Source organism: Saccopteryx leptura, chromosome 6 (assembly GCF_036850995.1).
Source record: "Saccopteryx leptura isolate mSacLep1 chromosome 6, mSacLep1_pri_phased_curated, whole genome shotgun sequence".
Lineage (NCBI taxonomy): Eukaryota > Metazoa > Chordata > Mammalia > Chiroptera > Emballonuridae > Saccopteryx > Saccopteryx leptura.
Genome location: NC_089508.1, coordinates 149,862,087 through 149,888,292, shown reverse-complemented (window position 1 = coordinate 149,888,292; position 26,206 = coordinate 149,862,087). Strand labels below are relative to the sequence as shown.

Genomic DNA, 26,206 nt, shown 5'->3' with positions numbered 1-26,206 from the left:
TCAAATCCAAGAAGCAAACAGAACACCGAGTTTTCTTAACCACAACAAACCAACTCCAAGGCACATCATAATGAAGATGACACAAACCAATGACAAATAAAAAATTCTCAAGGCAGCCAGGGAAAAGAAGAGTACATCATATAAAGGAAGGCCTATTAGATTATCATCAGATTTCTCAGCAGAAACTCTACAAGCAAGAAGAGAGTGGACCCCAATATTTAAAACCCTGAAAGAGAGGAACTTTCAGCCAAGAATTCTATACCCATCAAAGCTATCCTTGAAGTACAAAGGAGATATAAAAACATTCACAAATACAGAAAAGATGAGAGAATTTATCATCAGAAAGCCCCCACTCCAGGAAATACTAAAGGGGGTTTTCCAACCAGATTCAAAGAACAAAACAAAACAAAACCACAAGTAACAGCTCCACCAAGAACACAATAAAACCAAATTTAAACTGTGACAACAAAAGAAAAAAAGGGGGGAGAGGATGGAGATTAACAGTAGCAAAGGACGATGAAGTGCAGAAATACTCTTAAGATAGGGTACTACAATGAATATGGTAGGTACCCTTTTCATTACTTAATGATAACCACCCTGGAAAAACCCACCATAAAAACACTTGACTTAAAAAAGGTAGCAACAGAGGAAGTATGGAATACAAACAAACAAAAACAAATGATAGAAAAACAAAAGAGAAGAATCAAACAAGATACAAAACTAACAGAAAGCAATTTATAAAATGGCAATAGGGAACCCACAAGTGTCAATAATTACACTAAATGTAAATGGATTAAACTTACCAATAAAAAGACACAGAGTAGCAGAATGGATTAAAAAAGAAAATCCAACCATATGCTGCCTACAAGAAACACATCTAAGCAACAAGGATAAAAAAAATTCAAAGTGAAAGGCTGGAAAACAATACTCCAAGCAAACAACACCCAAAAAAAAGCAGGTGTAGCAATACTCATATCTAATAATGCTGACTACAAGACAGAAAAAGTACTCAGAGACAAAAATGGTCATTTCATAATGACTAAGGGGACACTGAATCAAGAAGACATAACAATCCTTAATATATATGCACCAAACCAAGGAGCACCAAAATATATAAGACAGCTACTTATTGACCTTAAAACAAAAACTGACAAAAATACAATCATACTTGGAGACCTCAATACATCGCTGATGGCTCTAGATAGGTCATCCAAACAGAGAATCAATAAAGATATATTGGCCTTAAACAAAACACTAGAACACCTGGATATGATAGGCATCTACAGGACACTTCATCCCAAAGCGACAGAGTATACATTTTTCTCTAGTGTATATGGAACATTCTCAAGAATTGACCATATGCTGGGCCACAAAGACAATATCAGCAAATTTAGAAAAATTGAAATTGTACCAAGCATATTCTCTGATCATAAAGCCTTGAAACTAGAATTCAACTGCAAAAAAGAGGGGGAAAAACCCACAAATATGTGGAAACTAAACAACATACTTCTAAAAAATGAATGGGTCAAAGAAGAAATAAGCGCAGAGATCAAAAGATATATACAGACAAATGAAAATGACAGTACGACATATCAGAATCTCTGGGATGCAGCAAAAGCTGTAATAAGAGGAAAGTTCATGTCACTTCAGGCCTATATGAACAAACAAGAGAGAACCCAAGTAAACCACTTAACTTCACACCTTAAGGAACTAGAAAAAGAAGAACAAAGACAAACCAAAACCAGCCGAAGAAAGGAGATAATAAAAATCAGAGCAGAAATAAATGAAATAGAGAACAGAAAAACTATAGAAAAAATCAATAAAACAAGGAGCTGGTTCTTTGAAACGATCAACAAAATTGACAAACCCTTGGCAAGACTCACCAAGGAAAAAACGCACAGGACTCAAATAAATAAAATCCAAAATGAAAGAGGAGAGATCACCACAGACATCATAGATATACAAGGAATTATTGTAGAATACTATGAAAAACTATATGCCATCAAATACAACAATATAGAAGAAATGGATAAATTCCTAGAACAATACAATCTTCCTAGACTGAGTCATGAAGAGCAGAAAGCCTAAACAGACCAATTAGCAGGGAGGAAATAGAAAAAACTATTAAAAACCTCCCCAAAAATAAAAGTCCAGGCCCAGACGGTTATACTACTGAATTGTATCAAACATTCAAAGAAGACCTGGTTCCTATTCTACTCAAAGTCTTCCAAAAAATTGAAGAAGAAGCAATACTTCCAAACACATTTTATGAGGCCAACATAACCCACATACCAAAACCTGGCAAGGATGGCACAAAGAAAGAAAACTACAGACCAATATCTCTAATGAATATGGATGCTAAAATACTAAACAAAATACTGGCAAATCGAATACAACAACATATTAAAAAAATAATACATCATGATCAAGTGGGATTCATCCCAGAATCTCAAGGATGGTTCAACATACGTAAAACGGTTAACGTAATACACCATATCAACAAAACAAAGAACAAAAACCACATGATCTTATCAATAGATGCAGAAAAGGCTTTTGATAAAATACAACACAATTTTATGTTTAAGACTCTCAACAAAATGGGTATAGAAGGAAAATATCTCAACATGATAAAGGCCATATATGATAAACCAACAGCCAACATTATATTAAATGGCATAAAACTGAGGACTTTCCCCCTTAAATCAGGAACAAGACAGGGTTGTCCACTCTCTCCACTCTTATTTAACGTGGTGCTAGAAGTTCTGGCCAGAGCAATCAGACAAGACAAAGAAATAAAAGGCATCCATATCAGAAAAGAAGAAGTAAAGGTATCACTTTTTGTACATGATATGATCCTATACATCGAAAACCCGAAGGACTCCACAAAAAGATTACTAGAAACAATAAACCAATACAGTAAGGTCTCAGGATACAAAATTAACATACAAAAGTCCATAGCCTTTCTATATGCCAACAATGAAATATTAGAAAATGAACTCAAAAAAAATAATCCCCTTCACGATTGCAACCAAAAAAATAAAATACCTAGGAATAAACATAACGAAGAATGTAAAGGACTTATATAATGAAAACTACAAGGCATTGTTAAGAGAAATAGAAAAAGACACAATGAGATGGAAAAATATTCCTTGTTCTTGGATAGGAAGAATAAATATAATTAAACTGGCCATATTACCCAAAGCAATATATAAATTTAATGCAATTCCCATCAAAATTCCTATGACATTTTTTAAAGAAATGGAACAAAAAATCATCAGATTTATATGGAACTATAAAAAAACCCCGAATAGCCAAAGCAATCCTAAGGAAAAAGAATGAAGCTGGGGGCATTACAATACCTGACTTCAAACTATATTATAGGGCCACGATAATCAAAACAGCATGGTATTGGCAGAAAAATAGACACTCAGACCAATGGAACAGAATAGAAAGCCCAGAAATAAAACCACATATATATGGTCAAATAATCTTTGATAAAGGGGCCAACAACACACAATGGAGAAAAGAAAGCCTCTTCAACAAATGGTGTTGGAAAAACTGGAAAGCCACATGCAAAAGAATGAAACTCGACTACAGCCTGTCCCCGTGTACTAAAATTAATTCAAAATGGATCAAAGACCTAAATATAAGACCTGAAACAATAAAGCAGATAGAAGAAGACATAGGTACTAAACTCATGGACCTGGGTTTTAAAAAACATTTTATGTACTTGACTCCAATGGCAAGAGAAGTGAAGGCAAAGATAAATGAATGGGACTATATCAGAATAAAAAGTTTTTGCTCAGCAAGGGAAACTAATATCAAAATAAACAGACAGCCAACTAAATGGGAAATGTTATTTTCAAACAACAGCTCAGATAAGGGCCTAATATCCAAAATTTACAAAGAACTCATAAAACTCAACAACGAACATACAAACAATCCAATAAAAAAATAGGAAGAGAACATGAACAGACTCTTCTCCCAGGAAGAAATACAAATGGCCAACAGATATATGAAAAGATGCTCAGCTTCATTAGTTATTAGAGAAATGCAAATCAAAACTACAATGAGATACCACCTCACCCCTGTTAGATTAGCTATTACCAACAAGACGGGTAATAGCAAATGTTGGAGAGGCTGCGGAGAAAAGGGAACTCTCATCCATTGTTGGTGGGACTGTAAAGTAATACCACCATTATGGAGGAAAGTATGGTGGTTCCTCAAAAAACTGAAAATAGAACTACCTTATGACCCAGCAATCCCTCTACTGGGTATATACCCCAAAACCTCAGAAACATTGATAAGTAAAGACACATGTAGCCCCATGTTCATTGCAGCACTGTTCACAGTGGCCAAGACATGGAAACAACCAAAAAGCCCTTCAATAGAAGACTGGATAAAGAAGATGTGGCACATATACACTATGGAATACTACTCAGCCATAAGAAATGATGACATCAGATCATTTACAGCAAAATGGTGGGATCTTGACAACATTATACGGAGTGAAATAAGTAAATCAGAAAAAAACAAGAACTACATGATTCCATACATTGGTGGAACATAAAAACAAGACTAAGAGACATGGACAAGAGTGTGTTGGTTACCAGGGGTCGGGGGAGGGAGGACGCAGGAGGGAAGGAGGGAGAGAGTTAGGGGGAGGGGTGGGGCACAGAGAAAACTAGATAGAGGGTGACGGAGGACAATCTGACTATGGGCGAGGGGTATGCAACATAATTTAATGACAAGATAACCTAGACATGTTTTCTTTGAATATATGTACCCTGATTTATTAATGTCATCCCATTAACATTATTAAAAATTTATTTTAAAAAAAAAGTGTTTCCCTTAAGAGCAGGAACAAAACAGGGATGTCTACCACTCTTATTCAACATTATACTGGAAGACCTAGCCAACTCATCAGACAACAAGAAGAAATAAAAGGAATCCAAATGGGAAAGGAAAAAGTAAAGCTATCATTATTTGCAGATAAGTGAATATAGAGAACCCTAAAGATTCCACCAAAAAATTATGGGAATTGATAAATGAATTCAGGAAAGTAGCAGGATACAAAATAAATATTAAATCAGTTGCATTCTTATTCACCAATAATTAACTGTCAGAAAGGAAACTAAGAAAACAATCTCATTCACAATTGCTTCAAAAAAGAGTAAAATACTAGGAATAAATTAAATCAAAGTTGTAAAAGACCTGTACTCAGAAAATTATAAGACACAGAAGAAATAAACTGAAGATACATAGCATATACCATGTTCATAGATTAGAAGAATTAACATCATTACAATGTCCATATGACTCAAAGCAATTTATAGATTTAACACAATTCCTATGAAGAAACCAATGGCATATTTCAGAGGAATAGAAAAAAATATTTCAAAAATTTATATGGAACCACAAGAGAGCCCAAATAGCAATAACAATCTTGAGAAAGAAAAGTTGGAGGAATCACACTACCTGGTATCAAACGACACTGCAAGGTCATAGCAATCAAAACAGCATGGCACTGGCAAAAAAACAGGCATAGAGATCAATGGAACACAATAGAGAACCCAGAAAGAAACCCATGCCTTTACATTCGATTACTATTTGACAAAGAAAGCAAAAACATACAATGGGGTAAAAATTAATATTCTCTTCTCTTCTTTATTCCTGCAATAACTTTTTCTCCCTAACCTTTCCTGCTGAATGCATGTGTCTTTTAAGTTTTTATTTTTCAATTACAGTTTACATTCAATATCATTTTGTATTAGTTTTAGGTGTACAGCACATTGGTTAAACAATTATGTACTTTACAAAGGGGTCCCCCGATTAGATGGTGTTTAAATTTTTAAAGTGTAAGTATCCCTGAGGAGGGGAAGTGGCTAGAGAAGATGAGATGTAGCCTGAAGAAACTTCAGACATTGAGACAAAACACAACTGCTAAAAAAAACTGAGAAAGGAGTATTCAAAGGAACAGGAGGAAAATTCAAAGGAGCAGGGAAACAAGAAGAAAGCACTTTAAGAACATTCAATGAGATGAGGATGGAGTCAGAGAGAATTAGAGAATCCTATATTTTTATTCTCAGATATTAAACTTCAGCTTCCTTAGGACTGTGCCATTGGCATTCCAACTGTTCCTCAAATTTGGAATATTTAAAAGAAAATTTCTTATTTTGTTTTTTCAAACCATGTTTCACTCCCCATTTTCCTTTTCTGAAAAAAATGTCAATTTCATCTTCCCCTTTACACAAGCTGGAAGCTAGTCTTGGCCTTTATTCTTCTATACTAGGAGGGTTTGCCTCTGTTGCTATTTTTTTTTTCAATTACAGGTGATGTTCAATATTATATTAGTTTCTAGTGTACAACAGAGTGATTAGACATGTATATACCATATTTCCCCATGTATAAGATGCACCCTTTTTCAAAAAATTTGGGGTCCAAAAACTGGGTGCGTCTTATACAGTGGGTGTGGCATTTCAAATGTCATAGATGGAATTGAGGACGAAGCAATATATGAAAACAGTGATTCATCATCAAACACAGATTGGGACAAGCTAATGGATGGGAGTTTTGACAGTAATGAGAAGTTGTATGAATTTTATGATGAATAAAACTTGAGTTCAATAACTTGATGCAATTTTTTTTCCAAATTTGGGCCCTAAAATTAAGGTGCATCTTATATATGGGAGAGTCTTATACATGGGGAAATATGGTAACTTACAAAGTGATCACCTCAATTAATCTAGTACCCACCTGGCATCATACATGGTTATTACAATATTATTCACTGTATTACCTATGTTGTACTTTACATCCCTGTGACTATTCTATAATTACCAACTGGTACTTTTTAATCCTTTCCCCCTTTTCACCCATTTTCCCAACTGCTTCCCATCTGGCAACGATCAAAATGTCCTTTGTATCTGTGAGCTTGTTTCTGTTTTGTTTGTTCATTTATTTTATTCCTTAGATTTCACATATAAGTGAAATCATATGGTACTTGTATTTTTCTGACTTATTTCACTTAGCACAATACTCGCTAGGTCCATCCATGTTTTTGCAGATGGTAAGGTGTCATTGTTTTTGTTGTTGTTTTACAGCCAAGTAATACACACACACACACACACACACACACACACACACACACACACACACATACGTAATCACATCTTTTCTAATTGTCAATTGCTATTTATTTCTAATATAATACTAGCATCCTTATTTTTTCACTAGGACTAGAGTAACAATTTCTAATGTGCTCCCTTAACCTTCCCACTTCTCCTCTTTTACACCCATCCACTCCCAGGGGTGACTTCCTCACTCTATTCCTTAGCCCAATACTTCTGCAGAATTCCCCATAGCTGTACTGTCATCTACCAGATACTCACTCTGGCATTCAAAGCTTTCCATATTCTTGTCCTTAACCAACCTATTGAAAATGGTCTCAGTATTTTCATTAATTTAGTCCACTAAGCTCAGGCATGAGCAGTGTACTTCTACAATTTTCATGTCTTTATACATTTCTCTTTGCCTGGAGCATGTCTCTTCTAGCTAGCCAAGTCCTCAAGGACCAGCTCCCGTGCCCAGTTTTTCAAAGGGCTTCCCCAATTGATGGCAGAATTTGTTTTCACTTATTGACTACATTACTTTTTCTCAATTAGTTATTTATTGCCTTATATGGTTGCTGTTTCATTAAGAATGTCTTCACCCCTTCACCCTTCTCACAAAATTGAGTGACTAGAACATTGCACTACATGTCAGGATATTTATTGAAAAAATGACTGCTAAATTTTGTCACCAAGTAAACAAAAATGTATGATACATCGAAGCACTGTATCTCTTCGGATCCATTTTATTTTTCAGAATCTAGTTCTGTAACAACCATATCTATATAACAACTATATTTTCCTTCATAATTAGTAACTACCTTATTTTTCTCCAGAAAAATTAAGCTAACCAATATAATTTTTATGTAAACACATGACTCTCCTGACATTTTCCTGTATGAAGAAATCAAACTACATAAAAATTGGATTTTGCCCTGGCCGGTTGGCTCAGTGGTAGAGCATTGGCCTGGCGTGCAGAAGTCCTGGGTTCGATTCCCGGCCAGGGCACACAGGAGAAGCGCCCATCTGCTTCTCCACTCATCCCCCTCTCCTTCCTCTCTGTCTCTCTCTTCCCCTCCCGCAGCCAAGGCTCCATTGGAGCAAAGATGGCCCGGGCGCTGGGGATGGCTCCTTGGCCTCTGCCCCAGGTGCTAGAGTGGCTCTGGTCGTGACAGAGCGACTCCCCGGAGGGGCAGAGCATCGCCCCCTGGTGGGCAGAGCATCGCCCCTGGTGGGCATGCCAGGTGGATCCCGGTCAGGTGCATGCGGGAGTCTGTCTGACTGTCTCTCCCCGTTTCCAGCTTCAGAAAAATACAAAAAAAAAAAAAAAAAAAAAAGAAAGAAAGAAAAAATTTGATTTTAAAAAGAATGTAAATCCACCCTTATTTGAAGAGCATGCTGTTTAAGCCAAGAAGATGCTAACACTGAGCTTCAAAGCAGCTGGAAGATGCCCTGTGCAGCCTTGTGGGTCCGTTTGGCTGAAACACCTATCGCCAGGTTAGACAGCTGTTATCTTTCCGGGAAGGAAAGTACTGGATGGAAGCAAAGCACACTGAAGAATGTTCTCTGTGAACTGGCAAACACAGTATTTATTTCAGGTTGGAATAAGTTAAAGGTAGCTATGTAACACTCCCTGTGCTATTTTAAATCAACTTTATTTATCAATACAGAACAAAAATACACACTTCTCCAACATGGCCTCAGAAGAATTTGGTCTATTTTTGACCTGGAATTGTTAGACTGTACCTGGAAAGTATGTTATTCGAAAAAGAAATTCAACCACTGTCATCCCAACAGTTCTCTCTGGTGGGAAGATGTTTCACTGGAAGGACGGTGATAAAATAGAAATGTCTTGATTATCTTTTTTTTTACCTCTGCAACACCCTGGGATTGATCATCTGAGCACTGGGTGAATTGCATATGTGCCCAAAACTTTGTATTTATTAATTGCTTCTTGATAAAGAACATCTTTTTTTTCCATCAATATGGTGATCAATGTGTACTTTGATATAAAAAAAATTATTTTTTTGTTATTTTGACAATCTTTTCATAACATATTTAGTTCTCTGCTAATCATTTATAAGTAATCTACTTGATTTTGCCACACACATTTTCTTGACTTGCTGTAACTATATGCAAATGTTTTCATTAAAGAAACAAAAATAGTTTGAGCTGTAGAACCAAATGATGAATTAATTAAACAAATACATAAAAAAGAAAAAGAAAAATTCTCAAATACCTGACCTCTAGGAATAGATTCAATCCCAAATACTCATGTGTTAAATAAGGCAGATGAACTCCTTTAAAAAGATGCAGAAACACTGACCAAAATAAATATCCAATCTTAAAAAACAAACCTAACTTTTGTTCCTTAATGTGTTTGTTTCACACTTACTTTATTAAAAAGTTGAAAGATGGAACTGCCAAACATATACCTAAATGAATAGGAATGCTGCACTAATAATTTCCAGTAGAAATCATCATTTAGTTTCCTTATGAGATCCATTCTCCACTGTGAATGCTACTTCACTCTTGTTAAAACCACTTTGGAATAATTCATTTATTCCCAAAGACAAATTATTCAAGTCAATGCTGTTAATTTTGTTATAGATTGACACTTATCATTACAGATTTTTATCATGTTCTATAAGAATGTATCTTATATTGGTAGAAAAAAATCATTTGAACTCTTTTTGCCAGTGACAATTTTCTCTTAATTTAGGAATTCCTGTTTCTTCCCAAGGCCAACTGGAACCCAGTTCAGCATTACAGAGCCTTCCTTTGCCGTTGGCCTGGAGAAGACACATTCTCTCCAAAATATATATCTTTGGCCCAGTCCAGAAGGAAGGAATCTCGGGTAATCTCTGTGCTGGCCAAGTGTGAGAATTATTATTTTTAACCCCTAAATACACTGAATTGGTTGGTTTAAGAAATTCAAAAGCAGATCAGTGTTACTTTAGTTATGTTTGTTAACCAGCAAAACTCCAAATAAATACCTTATAGGGCTATGTAGTTTTACTATTAGGTTTTCTAACTCTTTGGTTTGTAATGGTTGAGAGGACATTTTACAGGATTTACAGCTTGAAGAGTTTTACACTGTAACATTAGATTTAACAAATACACTGGCAAACCAGTTGATTATTTAACCTAAATAATCAAATTTAAGTCTCAAATTTATTATATCATCATGTCCCCATTCGTTCCCCAAACTAAGTTATCTTAATATTCAGAGTAGCAAATACCTAACACCAAAACAGTGTCTATGTTACTTTTCTGACATGTAGAAACTCATTTAACCAATAATTTAAAAGTTTGGTGTTTGACTGTAGTATCCCAATACTAAAGACTAGATGTGGGAGTCGTCTTTAGCGCCATGTTCAAAATCACATACATGGGACAAATCTACTTGATCTCAGAACCCACAGAGCACAGAAGCGCTATAAGAATCAGAGATCAGTAGAAAGAATAGTGTCTCCTCTCTAAATAGGAAAGTAGTTGGAGATATTTATGGATATCTCAGTTATAAAGGGTTCTTGAGTGAAATTAAGTTGACCGGAAGTACATGGATTACTTCTTAAACAAGAAGACAATGGTGTTTTGGTATATTTGAAAGAGACTTGATCTTAGGTAGATTACACCATGAGCCGTTAGGAAAATTTCTTAATGATTCATGAATTTTCAATGACAAAAAAAAAAATTTTATATCTTGCAAAAAGTAGATTCAAGTGGTGCCGTGACAAACCTTGAGAACTTCCTAAAATCATGGTGACTATTCTCTTCCCTCATTTTGACACTTTACAGATTTGCAGATGGCTATTTATTGGTACTTGTGTAGCTCTTTTTCTTTGAATTAAACATGTTTTCACTCATGTCAATATATTACAGAGCGTGCTTGCTATCATTCACTAGGATTTAGTGGATTTATGTCAGTAGGCATAGTGGTATTCATAGGAACAATCAGAAACAATACATGTAGATTATTTTTAAATGATGAAGATTTTTGATAAACACTAAAATATATATCATTAAAGGAATATTTCTATGTAAAATAATGAATATTTAGCAACAATATACTCATATTGTGTGTGTAGTAGTTTATCCATCAACAACTTTTATAATTGCGAACTTGAGGTGGTGAACACACAGTACAGTGTATAGATGATGTTGTAGAATTGTGTACCTAAAACATGTATAATTTTGTTAACCAGTATTACCTCAATAAATTTAATAAAAAGGGGAAATGTATACTGTTGTGTTAATTAAGACCTAATTATCATCAATGCATCAGATTAGACAGAAAAACTTAAATACTTTGATCAGGCCATTTGATCGGCAGTACACACTCACTGCCCTTGAACATATGATACTTAATGAAACCTTTAATAAAATGTCTCAGGGTAAACGGCTTTTCCTGGAACTCCTTCTATAAGGTGTTTATGTATTTCCTAAAGATTATATGAAGATTGCAACGCTGTCTGTTAATGCCATAAATAATGCTATGTCAGGGCCCTGGCTGGTTGGCTCAGTGGTAGAGCATCTGCCTGGCATGCAGGAGTCCTGGGTTCGATTCCCAGCCAGGGCACACAGGAGAAGTGCCCATCTGCTTCTCCACCCCTCCCCCTCTCCTTCCTCTCTGTCTCTTCCCCTCCTGCAGCCAAGGCTCCATTGGAGCAAAGTTGGCCCGGGAGCTAAGGATGGCTCTGTGGCCTCTGCCTCAGGCGCTAGAATGACTCTGGTTGCAACAGAGCAACGCCCCAGATGAGCAGAGCATCATCCCCTGGTGGGCATGCCAGGTGGATCCCGGTCGGGCGCATGCGGGAGTCTTTCTGACTGTCTCCCCGTTTCCAACTTCAGAAAAATACAAAAATAATAATAATAATAATAATAATAATAATAATAATGCTATGTCAGGAATAAAATTTCCATGGTTGGTTGTTGTTTTTTTTCAGTTTGCCCTTTGGGCAGTGCCTCGCCACCTCTCCATCCTTCATGATGAAAGAAAGGATTCCACAGTTTGACTTGTCCATTACATGGACATCATAGCCATTTAGAGTTCATTTCATCCCTTTTTTTCTTTGATGATGCCACAGTTAAGAATTTGTTAAGAATGTTTTAGTGTGGGGTTTTTTTTCTACTTTTTTTTTATTTCCCCTCATTTGTTTGCATTTAGGCCAATCTATAAATTTGCCAAGTCATTCTGGCATCTTGAGCTGTCTTGACTGGTACTGGCAAGCCCTGCCCACTCAGGGCTTCCATCTAACTTAGTCAGTAAAACTTTCCAAAGAGTTCACATCTATATCTATCATCAGATCATCCCTGGCCATTTTTAGAAAACTATAAACATCTGAGTTAAACATTTTAAAAAAACTATGAACATCTGGTCTACTGTATTCTTCCTCTAACTTGGACATTGCTTGCATGTCCCCAGATAGTTCCCTTTTTGTTTGCTTAGATGAGATTTTTTTAGGTAAAGCAAAGTCAGGAGAGAGAATGCCAGAGGAAAATAAAGTTTTAGATAATGCACATAATTATAAGGTTCTATAATGTATACCTCATTTTAAAAGAGGAAAAGACTTTTTCTTATTGATTAGCTACCATTTGGATTCATGGTTCTTCTCATTTACTAAATTATTTCTCTAATCTTTTAATAGTCAAAACTGTTTAAATTACTGAGAAAGTTTTCCTTATCATGTTTAGTGTTTGACATGCAAGCTACAGTATAGACATAATTTAATATAGTCTTTGAAATTGTCACTACTGTCTCAGGTCAAAGAAAGATTTATTCTAAAAGAAATTCATAACAATATTATCTAAAAATATTACTCATGTATACCCAAGTGTAGGGAAGGTCATATTTTTCTCAGATAGATTGAAATGATGAATATCACTAAGTCAATAAAACAAACTTCATTTTCCAAGATGTTGGGGCTCATTTTTTCTTGGGAAAAAGAGTTGACTAGCATTATCTTTCCTATGCCATGTTGTCTCTGTTAAAATACTGTTTTTAACTCCAAAATCATATGAGCAATTTTCTAAGTTGTTCAAAGTTCTAACGATTACTATTTCCTTTTTACCCAAGTAAAGCCAGGACATCAAGATTGTTTTTGCGGTTCAGAATTAAGGGTTTCTTGTTCATGAAATTGTCCCTCAAGGCAAATGGTAAACTGTCTGAGGAAAAGAATATTTGTCAGGCAGTCCAATTCTCTCTTTTTAAAATACTCTTCTTAGGAAATTTGCCTTGTAAAAAAGATCACTGGCCATTTATCTGGTATACCCTGTGTTTGTTTACCCATTGCTGATAAATTGATGTTGGCATTTTAACATGTTGTCCTTTGGTAGATGTCTATAGGGCTACTTTGTATTATTGTGTTTTGTAATAAAGTTTATTGATTAAAGTACCAGCTTCACAGTATAATTTCTGCTGTTTTTATTTTCTGCACAGGACCCTGAACATAATGAGTGATCAATAAGTATTTGGAAAACCAATAAATGATTGAATAGTCTGAGACATTCAAGTAAATTACATTTTGAGAATTCATTTAACAGAATTTCTGTTTCACCATTGTTGGGTGGTATAATGAATAATTAGATAACGAAATTAGAGTCTTTACTGTTATACGACTTCTCCACTTAAAAACTGCCAAACTACAGCAACTTTTAATAATAAGATAGTGGGAATTTTTCTTTCATAAGAATTTGGACCTGTTATTGTAGCTATGATCTACTCCAGTGCCTTCCTTGCTTGCCAAAAAGAAAAAAATAAGCCCCAGGTAACTTAGTTGCTAGAGACGATATTAGAGCTCAGGTCTCCTCAATTTGAGGCAGAATTATTTTGGAATTTTTTTTAATGTTTATCTTTAATCATAGTAATATGATTTGAGAAAATATTCAATTAGTAGTAGCTTCTATAATAAAGTAAGAACTAGTTTAGAGGATTCCTTGGGATTTCAATTCTTCCATTTCAAATATCTGTTCATTTTCACACATTTATGATAAAATTTTTACCAAAATATATTTTATAAAGAAATTAATTACTAGTAAAAGCTTGATATTTTATTAAAGTATTGTAATGAGAATCAGATTCTAAGGCGAATAGCCTATTTAATTCCATATGTTTTATGAAAGCTTATTCTATATTCTCCAAAGGCAAAAAGGAGTTATTTTAGTTAAGTGAATTCTAGAACTTTTATTACTTCCTAGATACTATTTATTTCCAGTTTATTCCCAAATACAAGTTACCAAATTTAACTTGCAAAAGAAATGCAACTAACATAATTCTGAATAATAATATTTTACTTTGGTTTGTTTATGTCCTTTGGAATTGATATAAAATTAATTAAAAGTATCAAGACCAGCCTGTGACTGATTCCTGGACTTCAATGACATGACTGAGAACCTTCTCTACTAATCAGATGAGTTCATCTATTATAAAACTTTTGTAATTTTTTTTTGGCAAATACCGTGATTACACTCAAGATCTATATAAATTTTCAGAGTAGATACTACAATGATATTTTCTGTATTAACTTAACCCCTTGAAAATTTTTAGTTTAACTATTTTGAATTTTCTTGAAAATATTTTTTAAGAAGCATAATGTTTTTATTATAGAATTATATCCATTTTATAGAGTGGTATTAAGATGCTTTCAAGGAAGATAGACCATGTCAAACAGTTACTCCTTCTTAAAATACTTTAAGTTGTAGTAAAGCTTAAACTGAAATGGAAACATTCAGATCCTGTAGAAATTGTCAAGAAAAAAAAATCAGACTTAAAGGGAGGTAACATTCCAGTTGTTATTCTTACTCTGCTATCTCCAGAAAGCTAAGAATCCATTAGATACAAAGAGGCTATTGTGCAGAAATATTTGCAGAGTAAAATTTTGCAAGATCAGGTATCTGTAAAGTAGATTTCTGTAATAGCCTGCACATAAAATTCTATTATTAGTAGTAAGCTACTTTCAAACCCGATATGTAAGTTTTATTACTGAAGGTGGCATAACAGTGAGCCTAATTTCGAGAGATTTACTATCTATTAGAAAAGACAAACTAGATACATTAAAAGGTATTAATCAAAAATAAGAAATGTTACAAATTGGCGTATGTTAAACACAGAACACAAAGCACATACTATTGACCAGTAGTTTCCAAACTCAGCCTGCAGCACAGACTGCAGATTATCAAATATTTTTATCAGCATGATACTGGATGTTGTGTCATCTGCCAAGAAACAGCAGTTATTTCAATAACACATCGGGTTGATAAGCCATGTTGAAACTCTTGATAAACATTTCAAGGCCAGAGCAGACAGAGTGGATGAGTTAGTGACAGACTGCAAGGATCCCGCTCCAAGCTTGGGCGTGCGCTTGCTCTTGAGCATCAACAACTAAATTTAAAAATAGCAAATCAAGTTCTTTTTTTCTTTTTTCAAACTAGATATTGAACTTTAAAAACTGCCCAAGTGCATGTCTGATGTTGGTCACTCTCTTTCACTCCAAGTGTCACTCTCCCACTTTCTCTCTCCATCATTACTCACCTGTGTCCTTTGTTGCCCAGAGCTCTGCCCAGGGACAGCAGGAGGGCACCGATAACATTGTCCCCAAGTGTGAGCATCAGTTTCTAACCCATATTTTGCATCAACTCTGGATGTTGTGGTTCATGTTCAGTTTTGGGGGTTTTTTTTGTATTTAATATATATTTTTATTAATTTTAATATAGTGACATTGAGAAATCAGGGTACATATGTTCAGAGAAAACATCTCCAGATTATTTTGATATTTGATTATGTTGCATACCCCTCAGACAAAGTCAAATTGTCTTCTGTCACCTTCTATCTGGTTTTCTTTGTGCCCCTCTCATCCCCGCACCCCCCCTCTCTCCTTCCTCACCACCTTCCTACCCCCATCCCCCCATTAACATCAAATTTTGTCCATGTCTCTGAAGTCTCATTTTTATGTACCATCTATGTATGGATTCATATAGTTCTTATAGTTTTTTTCTGATTTACTTATTTCACTCCATATAATGTTATCAAGGTCCACCCATGCTATTGTCAATGATCCGATGTCATCATTTCTTATGGCTGAGTAGTATTCCATAGTATATATGTAACCAAAGCTTTTTAATCCACTCGTCCTCTGAGGGACACTTGGGCTGTTTCCAGATCTTTGCTATTGTGAACAATGCTGCCATAAACATAAGGGTGCATTTCTTCTTTTGGAACAGTTCTAAGGTGTTCTTAGGGTTTATTCCTAAAAGTGGGATAGCTGGGTCAAAAGGCAATTCGATTTTTAATTTTTTGAGGAATCTTCATACTGTTTTTCACAGTGGCTGCACCAGTCTGCATTCCCACCAGCAGTGCAGGAGGGTTCCCTTTTCTCCACATCCTTGCCAGCACTTATTCTGTGTTGTTTTGTTGATGAGCGCCATTCTGACTGGTGTGAGGTGATATCTCATTGTGGTTTTAATTTGCATTTCTCTAGTGATTAGTGATATTGAGCATTTTTTCATATGCCTATTGGCCATCTGTATGTCCTCTTTAAAAAAGTGTCTATTCTGTTCTTTTGCCCATTTTTTGATTGGATTGTTTGTCTTCCTGCTGTTGAGATTTACAACTTCTTTATATAAATTTTGGTTATTAAGCCCTTATTAGATGTACTGTCAAATATGTTCTCCCATTGTGTAGTTTGTCTTTTTATTCTGTTCTTATTGTCTTTAGCTGTGCAAAAGCTTTTTATTTTGATATAGTCCCATTTGTTTATCCTGTATTTTATTTCACTTGCCCATGGAGAAAAATCAGCAAATATTTTATATATTGCTGCAAGAGATGTCAGAGAGCTTACTGCCTGTTTTCTTCTAAGATGTTTATGGTTTCACAGCTTACATTTAAGTCTTTTATCCATTTTGAGTTTATTTTTGTGAATGGTGTAAGTTGGTGGTCTAGTTTCATTTTTTTGCAGGTTGCTGTCCAATTTTCCCAACACCATTTATTAAAGAGGCTGCCTTTACTCCATTGTATGCCCTTACCTCCTTTGTCAAATATCAGTTGTCCATAGAGCTGTGGGTTTATTTCTGGGTTCTCTGTTCGGTTCCATTGATCTATATGCCTGTTCTTATGCCAGTACCAGGCTGTTTTGAGTACAATGGCCTTGAGGTATAACTTGATATCAGGAAGTGTGAAACCTCCCACTTTATTCTTCTTTTTTAAAATTGCTGAGGCTCTTTGTGTTCTCTTTTGGTTCCATATAAATTTTTGGAATATGTGATCTATATCTTTAAAGTATGTCATTGGTATTTTAATTGGTATTGCATTGAATTTATAAATTGCTTTGGGTAATATAGACATTTTAATGATGTTTATTTTTCCTAACCATGAGCATGGTATATGCTTCCACTTGTTTGTATCTTCCTTGATTTCTTTTATCAATGTTTTATAATTTTCCAAGTATAAATCTTTATTCTCCTTGGTTAAATTTACTCCTAGGTACTTTATTTTTTTGGTTGTAGTAATGAAGGAGATTATTTCCTTAATTTCTCTTTCTGACTGTTCATTGTTGGTGTATAAAATTGCCTCTGATTTCTAAGCATTAATTTCATATCCTGCCACTTTGCTGAATTCATTTATAAGGTCCAGTAGTTTTTTGACTGAGACTTTAGGGTTTTCTTTATACAATATCATATCATCTGCAAATAATGATAGTTTTACTTCTTTTCCAACTTGAATGCCTTTTATTTTTCTTCTTGTCTGATTGCTGTGGCTAGGATTTCCAGGACTATGTTGAATAAGAGTGGTGAAAGGGGGCACCCCTGCCTTGTTCCTGATCTTAAAGGGATTACTTTTAATTTTTGCCCATTGAGTATGATGTTGGCTGTGGGTTTATCAGAGATGGCTTTTATCATGTTGAGGTATATTCCCTGTATTCCCACTTTGCTGAGAGTTTTGATCATGAATGGGTGCTGGATTTTATCAAATGCTTTTTCTGCATCTATTGAAATTATCATGTGGTTTTTCTCCTTCCTTTTGTTTATGTGATGAATCACATTGATTGATTTACAAATATTATACCAGCCTTGCCTCCCCAGAATAAATCCCACTTGATCATGGTGTATGATTTTTTTTCATATATTGTTGGATCTGGTTTGCTAATATTTTGATGAGGATTTTAGCATCTATATTCATCAAAAATATTGGCCTATAATTTTCTTTCTTAGTGTTGTCTTTGCCTTGATGCTTGCCTCATAAAAGGAGCTTAGAAGTCTTCCTTCCTCTTGAATTTTTTGAAATAGCTTGAGAATGATAGGAGTTAGTTCTTCTTTGAATATTTGATAGAATTCACTTGTGAAGCCATCAGGCCCAGGACTTTTCTTTTTTGTAAGTTTTTTGATAACTGTTTCGATCTCGTTTGGTGTAATCGGTCTGTTTAGGTTTTCTGATTCTTCCAGATTGATTTTTGGATGATTGTATGTCTCAAGGAATTTGTCTATTTCATCTAGGTTGTCTAGTTTTTTGTCATACAGTACTTCATAGTATTTTCTTACAATATTTTGTATTTCTGTTGTGTCAGTTGGTATTTCTCCACTCACATTTCTAATTTTATTTATTTGAATACTCTTTTTTTTCTTGGTGAATCTGGTGAAAGGTTCATCGATCCTGTTTTCCTTTTCAAAGAACCAGCTCCTAGTTTCATTGATCCTCTGTATTGTTTCTTTAGCCTCTATGTCATTTATTTCTGCTCTGATCTTTATTATTTCCTTCCTTCTACTACATTTGGGCTTTACTTGCTGTTCTTTTTCTAGTTCTTTTAGATGCAGGTTAAGTTGTTTATTTGAGCTTTTTCTAGGTTCTCAAAGTTTGCCTGTAGTGCTATGAACTTCCCTCTCAGTAGTGCTTTTGCTGTGTCTCGTAAATTTTGAGTTGTTGTATACTCGTTATCATTCATTTCTAGGAATTTTTTTTATATATTCTTTGATCTTATTCTTAACCCATTCATTATTTAACAACCAGCTGTTTAGTTTCCATGTGTTTGAGAATTTTTGAGTTTTTCTGTTGTGGTTGATATCTAATTTCATGCCATTGTGATCAGAGAAAGTGCTTGATATGATTTCAATCTTCTTAAATTTGTTGAGACCACTTTGTGCCATAACATGTGGTCTATCCTAGAGAATGTACCATGAGCACTTGAAAAGAATGCATATTCTGCTGATTTAGGGTGAAAGGTTCTGAAGATATCTATTAAATGGAGTTGATCTAGTGTGTCCTTTAAGTCTGCTGTTTCTTTGTTAATTTTCTTTCTTGAGGATCTATCTAGTGATGTTAGTGGGGTATTGAAATCCCCTACTATTATAGTATTGCTGTTGATCTCTCCCTTTATATCCATCAAACTCTGCTTTATATATTTAGGTGCTCCTATATTAGGTGCGTAGATATTTATAGTAGTTATATCCTCCTGTTGCATTGCTCCCTTTATCATTATGTAGTGGCCTTCTTTATCTCTTACTATATCCTTTGTTTCAAAATCCATTTTGTCTGACATAAGTATTGTTACCCCAGCTTTTTTTTTTTCATTTCCATTTGCATGAAATGTTTTTATCCATCCTTTTTACCTTCAGTCTATGTGCATCTTTTGTTTTAAGGTGTGTCTCTTGTAGACAGCATATGTATGGGTCCTGTTTTCTTATCCATGCAGCTACCCTATGTCTTTTGATTGGATCATTTAATACATTTACATTTAAGGTTATTATTGCTATATAGTTGTTTATTGCCATTTTATTCTTTAAAGCTGTATTCCTCTTTTGCTATATATTTTTTCCCACTTTGATTTGTTTACAACAGGCCTCTTAGCATTTCCTGCAGCATTGGTTTGGTTGTAATGAATTTCTTGAGGGTTTTTTTTGTCTGAGAAGCTTTTTATTTCTCCTTAAATTTTAAATGATAGCCTTGTTGGATAAAGTAGTCTTGGTTGTAGGTTCTTGTTCTGCATTACTTTGAATATTTCTTTCCATTACCTTCTGGCCTCAAGTGTTTCTGTTGAGAAGTCTGACGTCATCCTAATGGGGGCTCCTTTGTATGTGATAGCCTTTTTTTCTCTAGCAGCTTTTAATATTTTCTCTTTATCATTTAGCTTTGGAATTTTAATATGATGTGTCTTGGTGTAGGTTTATTTGGGTTTCTGTTTAATGGAGTTTCTCTGTGCTTCTTGAACTTGTGAGAGTTTCTCCTGCATTAATTTAATTTTTTTCCCTAACCCTATCTCCTGCATTAATTTAGGGAAGTTTTCAGCTATGATATGATTGAACAAAGTCTCTATCCCTTGTTCTTTTTCTTCTTCTTCAGGAACCCCTATGATGCAGATGTTATTTCTCTTCATGTTGTCACAGAGCTCTCTAAGAGGTTCCTCAGACTTTTTGAGTCTCTTTTCTTTTTTCTTCTCTGCTTTCATGCCTTCATTCCAGTTGTCCTCCAACTTGCTGATTCGATCCTCAGCTCTATCTATCCTGTTTTTAATTCTTTCCATTTTGGTCTTTATTTCTGATATTGTATTTGTCATCTCCGACTGATTCTTTTTTATACTTACTATTTCTTTATTTAGGTGTTCATAATGACCATCCATTGTTGTTCTAAGATCCCTAAGCATCCTTACAATCATTATTTTGAACTCTGCTTCTGGAAGTTTGATTATTTCCATATCACTCAGTTCATCTCCTGAAGGTTTCATTTGGATTGCACTTTTTTGTCTTCTCATTATCTGTGTTTTGTTTGTAGAGTTGGTTGAGTCTAGGCTTGGTGTTGTCTGCCTCCAGTTTTCAGTTGTGTTATTTTTAGGTCTTCTTGGGTTGGTATCAGCTATTATTTTTAATCCACTTTAGGATTTGGGCAGCTTTGAAGTCTTGATTTGTTTGTTTTCTTACCAGGTAATAGTCTTGTTTACTGATCTCAGCAGGGGGCTTCCTTGAAACTGTATCCAGGAATGCAGTGCGTGTAACCTGAGACTGTGAAGGCCTCTTCTACCAGTTACTCATTCTGGGGGCAGGGTGTTTTTTCATCTTCAGTAAGGGGAGGTGTATCTCAGATCTCCATGGAGACCTGAGTTACTGCCCTTCCTCCCATTCTTGTTTTCAGCTGTGTCTTATTGCACTGATTGGAGCTGGAGAGATGTCTGGAGATCTGTGACCCAGAAGCACTCTTGTCTTTTGTTTTGTGGAAGGATCAGCCCCTCCCCCAGCTATAGCCGCCTCCAGTTCTGGATGAGTCAGCTTTTTAGGTTGTCCCCTGCATTCCTCTGCTCTCACCTTCTGTCTCTGTCTCTTCCCTTTCTTTTTGGAAGATAAGCCAGCCCTTTCAACATACCTTGTTCCCTGGTCACCAGGCAAGTGGCTTTGACCAGATTTTCAGCTCTTTTCCTTGGAGTGAGAGCCCTTCTGGGCTCTCAGCCTCACCCTCTCCCCCTCCCGTTCCTGTAAGCAGGGGAGATTGAGGTGCTCCCTACCAGGTTTGTTGTGGCTTCTTCTTTGTTCCTTGGTTTTTGAGAGCTGTTCTTTTAGTCCTGAGTTGGTTTTTCATTCTGATTATTCCTAAATTTATTTGTAATCCAGTTTGATGGTGTGAGTTGGGAGTCTATGCATCTGCCTACTCTGCTGCCATTTTCAGGTCTCCACAAATAAAAATCCATGTTCACTTTTAAGGAATATAGGAAGGAGGTGGCTATAGCTTAGGAAAGAGAAACAGCAAAGAGGACTTCTAACAATCCTCTGTGTCTCTCCTAGTGCTCAGTTACCTGTAGCAAAGGGATGCAGTCCCGTGTTATCCAGTGCATGCACAAGATCACAGGAAGACATGGAAATGAATGCTTTTCTTCAGAGAAACCTGCAGCTTACCGGCCATGCCACCTTCAGCCTTGCAATGAGAAGATTAATGTAAATACCATAACATCACCCAGGCTGGGTAAGCAGACCATCAGAGGGTATGGTTTGAGAAATATGAAAATACTCGTAGTTTCTATTTTACACATCACCTTAAAGCTTAGTAATAAATGTATACTAATTGGTTTGGTTCTGACTAAATTGTTTCTATTTAACTTCTGTTTAGTCCAAATGACAGGATGGATAAAAAATCCTAAAGACTGAACTTTTTTGATTCCTGAAGCCATCTACTCAGAGCCAGACCCTGGAAATATGAATGTCACACCACCCAATGTCATCATATAAAGGGTTAAAAGGTGTAACCATATTCTGGGTTCTGACCAGTCTTATGGCAGAACTATCAATTAAGGGAATATCTAGCAGAAAGATAGGTTGTAGTATGTACTTTAGATCTCTCCATTGTTAATAACCTTCCTTATGATGCCTGGTACAAATTAAGCTTTAGAGAGACTTAGAGTAAAAAAATGGTTTTCAAGAAGGTTAGGTACATGAGTTCATAACACCAAACAAGAGGCATTATTGTTTTCATATTTAAGGACATAATGTTAAATATAAATGATGACTGCCTGACCAGTGGTGGCTCAGTGGATAGAGTGTTGACCTGGGATGCTGAGGTTCCAGGTTTGAAACCTTGAGCTCACCAGCTTGAGGGTGGGGTTGCCAGCTTGAGCATGAGATTATCAAAATGATCCCATGGTTGCTGGCTTGAGCTCAGGGTCGCTAGCTCAAAGCCCAAGGTCTCTGGCTTGAGCAAGGGGTCACTGGCTCCTCTGAAGCCCACCCTGTTCAAGGCACATATAAAAAGCAATCAGTGAACAACTAATGTGAAGCACCTACAAGTTGATATTTCCCCTCTCTCTCCCTTCCTGTCTCTGTCTCTTTCTCTGTCTCTTGCATGCACTTAAAAATAAATAAATAAATTTAAATAACCACTAGTTATATTGATTTTCATTGATTTTCATATTGTAAAATGCTTTCATAGGTATCCTCAATTCCTGTTATTTAATCTAATTTATCATGAAGAAGTAGAGCATGCACTTTAAGTAAATATAGCCTGCATTTGCATGGCAATATTCATAAATAAATTATCCTTCATGTCTGTGGAAGTTAGTGGCTTTACCAGCACTGCTGCCTGGCTGTTGTTGGGTTTATCTATATTTAACACCTTCAGATTTAATCTGTGCACAGTCTCCAGAGGAACAATTTAATCATGAATTGTCATAGATACTCTTCAGGCATAATATTCAATCAGATGGAAAAGTTTGTTTCTTCATAGAAGTAAAAAATTCTCTCTTTTGATCCAAATAATTAACATTTCTAAGAAATAATTAGATCAAGTAGAATAAAACTAGTTAAAAAAAACATTAAGCAATCCTAGAGCAAATGCAGCTAAATCCATGTATTCAAAACAACATAACCCCTTTCTCCAACAGTCACTTGGAGTCGATCAGAAAATAATGAATTTAAAAAGTTTCATTAAAATTGCACTTTTTTCTGTTTATTATTTCTTAAAGGTGTATCCCCTCCCCAAACATAAAACACAGTGGTTGGAAAATCAAAGGTTTTTAAGTGTAAAATAATGAATCATATTAGAATAGTGGCAAAAGAAAGAATTGTAGCAAACTGACTTGTATTACACATGTCAGAACACATCGTTTCATTAGGAAATCTGAGGCCCAACTTTTTTACATCAGCTTTGCATTTCAAACATTCTAAAACTATAAATTTCAGCCATGTGATAAATGGCTCTGATTTTAAAGATGCATGAAACCACTAGTCCCAGCTATCACACTTAAACATGTCTGAATAAACAAACAAAACAGAAACAGACTCACAGGTACAAAGAACAGACAGACATTTTTCAGAGGGGAGGGCATTTGGGGGCTGGAAAAGAAGTACAAATTGGTTGTGATAGAAGAGTCACAGGAATTTAAAGCACAGAACTGGGAATATAGTCAATAATTCTGTGGTTACTATGGATGGGGCCAGCCGGGCACTTGAAGCAGTGCAGGGACCACTCTGTAAAGTACCTGATTTTCTAACCACTTTACTGTGCATCTGAAACTAATATAGAACAGTATTGAATGTAAACTCAAACTGAAATACAAAAAAGGAGGAAATAAAATGTGTGAACATTTTTTGTTTTGCTATTTCTTTGCAAATTCATCCATAACAATACTTACTAATTTTCATTCTCATAAAGGTAGATATATTGAGCACATTTATTTGTCTTTTTAACCGTCTCAACTAAAAACAAAAGAAACTCAAATGAAAGCCGTACAAAAAGCCATTTGCAGGACAACTCATTGAATATGGGATATCTATCATTAATAAGTAAGAACATAATTCATTCACTTTGCTCCTTTATTTGAGAGTGTATGTGTGTATGTCTGTCTTTCAAGTTCCAGAGTTAATATAAGTGAGTCAAAGTAAGTGTACAAAATCCCCACTTACATGATTGCTGTTTTCTCCTACATGACACCGGGGTGTCCGCCCATATTGAGTTCCCTGTGCTCTGCTTCACAGCTGCTCTGACTTTCAAGTGCCTGGGAGACCAGTGGCCTGTGTACTGCCGAGTGATCCGTGAGAAGAACCTGTGTCAGGACATGCGGTGGTACCAGCGCTGCTGCGCCACGTGCAGGGACTTCTATGCCCAGAAGCTGCAGCAGAAGAGCTGACCTCTCGCTGGCTGGCTGGCTCACAGCTCTCTGCAATTACATTATTTATAAACACATATGCTAGCATGTTTTTCAGACCAAATATTATCAGATTGCATATAATTTAATCAAATTAATTTATTTTGGGGCCTGCCAAACATCCAATATGGTGTTTGTTTTGGTAATACAAACATTGTGATTTATGCTATAAGGCTTCAGAAGTAATTTTATATGAATAAGTTGGATCCAGTTACCAGAAAAGAAATAAAAAGCAAAAAATAAAAATAAATAAATAAATAATATCATTAGGCTTAAAAAATTTGTTTAACTTAGGGCTATCTCTAAGGTGCTACTCTCTCTCCACCAATACCATAAAGTTATGCAGAATGTATACTAATTTAGCACAATTGTTTAGCTATCTATAGAGAGAAATCATTTTTGGTGTTTTGGTGTCCTGATGCAAAATAGCTCATTTTTTGTACTCGGAAGAAGATGTGTAAACATAACAAACCTCATAGTGTTGAACAGGTTTTTAGAGAATGTACTAGGAATTTGATTCAGATTTAGAGACATCTCTTGGAGAAATTCTACTGTAACTATAACCTTATTTTAATAATGGGAAAGAAAAAAGTCAAAAAAGACTTTGATCATGTTCATGAACATGTACTTGAACACAAGTATTGTAACAATGAAACACTGTAATTAATTATTTACACTGAATCACCATTGCACTGTTGACATAGTGTAGAGAAATCATTATAGAAATGGTAACATCCTACAAAAATGTGTATTATTTTAACATGTCATTAGATTTAGCTTTTTTAAGTATTTTGAACAAAGAAAGCATTGATCCACCTATTTCCTTATATCTTTTTAGAAGATTTAAGAAGAATATAGTACTTAGCCTCACTAATCATAATGAGAAAATTTACTAAATAATTTTCAGCCTTTTCCCTAGAAACAAAGAAAGACAAAAAACTGAATACTGTGGTAGTTTCATTGTGTTTTTTTTTAAAAAATGAAAAAGTTTTACAATTCTGTGAAACATTAAAGAACCAGCTTAAATTTTTTTCTTGTGAGAAAATATTGTACATGATTCACATGATTTCTTAGATTTTTTTTCAATAAAATATGTGAAATTTTCTGTGGAGAGGCAATTCTTCATCAGTCTCTCGTGTTTCCCCGAGTCCTGGCGCTGTCTCTCATTCTGGACTATCTTCTAAGGGATGTTTGTAGAGTCAGCAGCCTTGGAAAATGAAGTTAGTGTCTCTCTTTGGAGCAAAGGGAAGATGTGCTTATTGCTCATTGTAGAAGTCTCACATTCCCAAAATTGGAGTCCCTTGCCTGTAGTACAACTACCCGCATGTGCAGGTATCAACTGGCTTTCCCTGTCTGGTGGCTTCCATTGGCCCTCGTTCCACAGATCATGGAACCAAAAAGGGGATGATGGGTGTCTGCCAGTTTCTTCTTTTAAATAAAATTTATTGAGGTAACATTGATTAATAACATTATATAAATTTCATG

General features: G+C 35.4%; 1 protein-coding gene and 1 non-coding gene across 2 annotated transcripts in view; both read left to right on the top strand.

Annotated features, from left to right (window-relative positions):
* The window catches only part of ADAMTS19 (ADAM metallopeptidase with thrombospondin type 1 motif 19), a 446,085-nt gene extending 421,300 nt beyond the window's left edge, over nt 1–24,785 (top strand). Inside the window, exons 22-23 of the mRNA XM_066341625.1 lie at nt 21,870–22,047; nt 24,552–24,785. Coding sequence (XP_066197722.1) covers nt 21,870–22,047; nt 24,552–24,703 — 330 coding nt within the window. The 3' untranslated portion in view covers nt 24,704–24,785. The remainder of the gene's footprint in view (nt 1–21,869; nt 22,048–24,551) is intronic.
* TRNAA-GGC (transfer RNA alanine (anticodon GGC)) lies at nt 11,616–11,691 on the top strand. The gene has a single exon. It is a non-coding gene; the product is annotated as a tRNA-Ala (tRNA).
* Nucleotides 24,786–26,206: the final 1,421 nt, after the last annotated feature.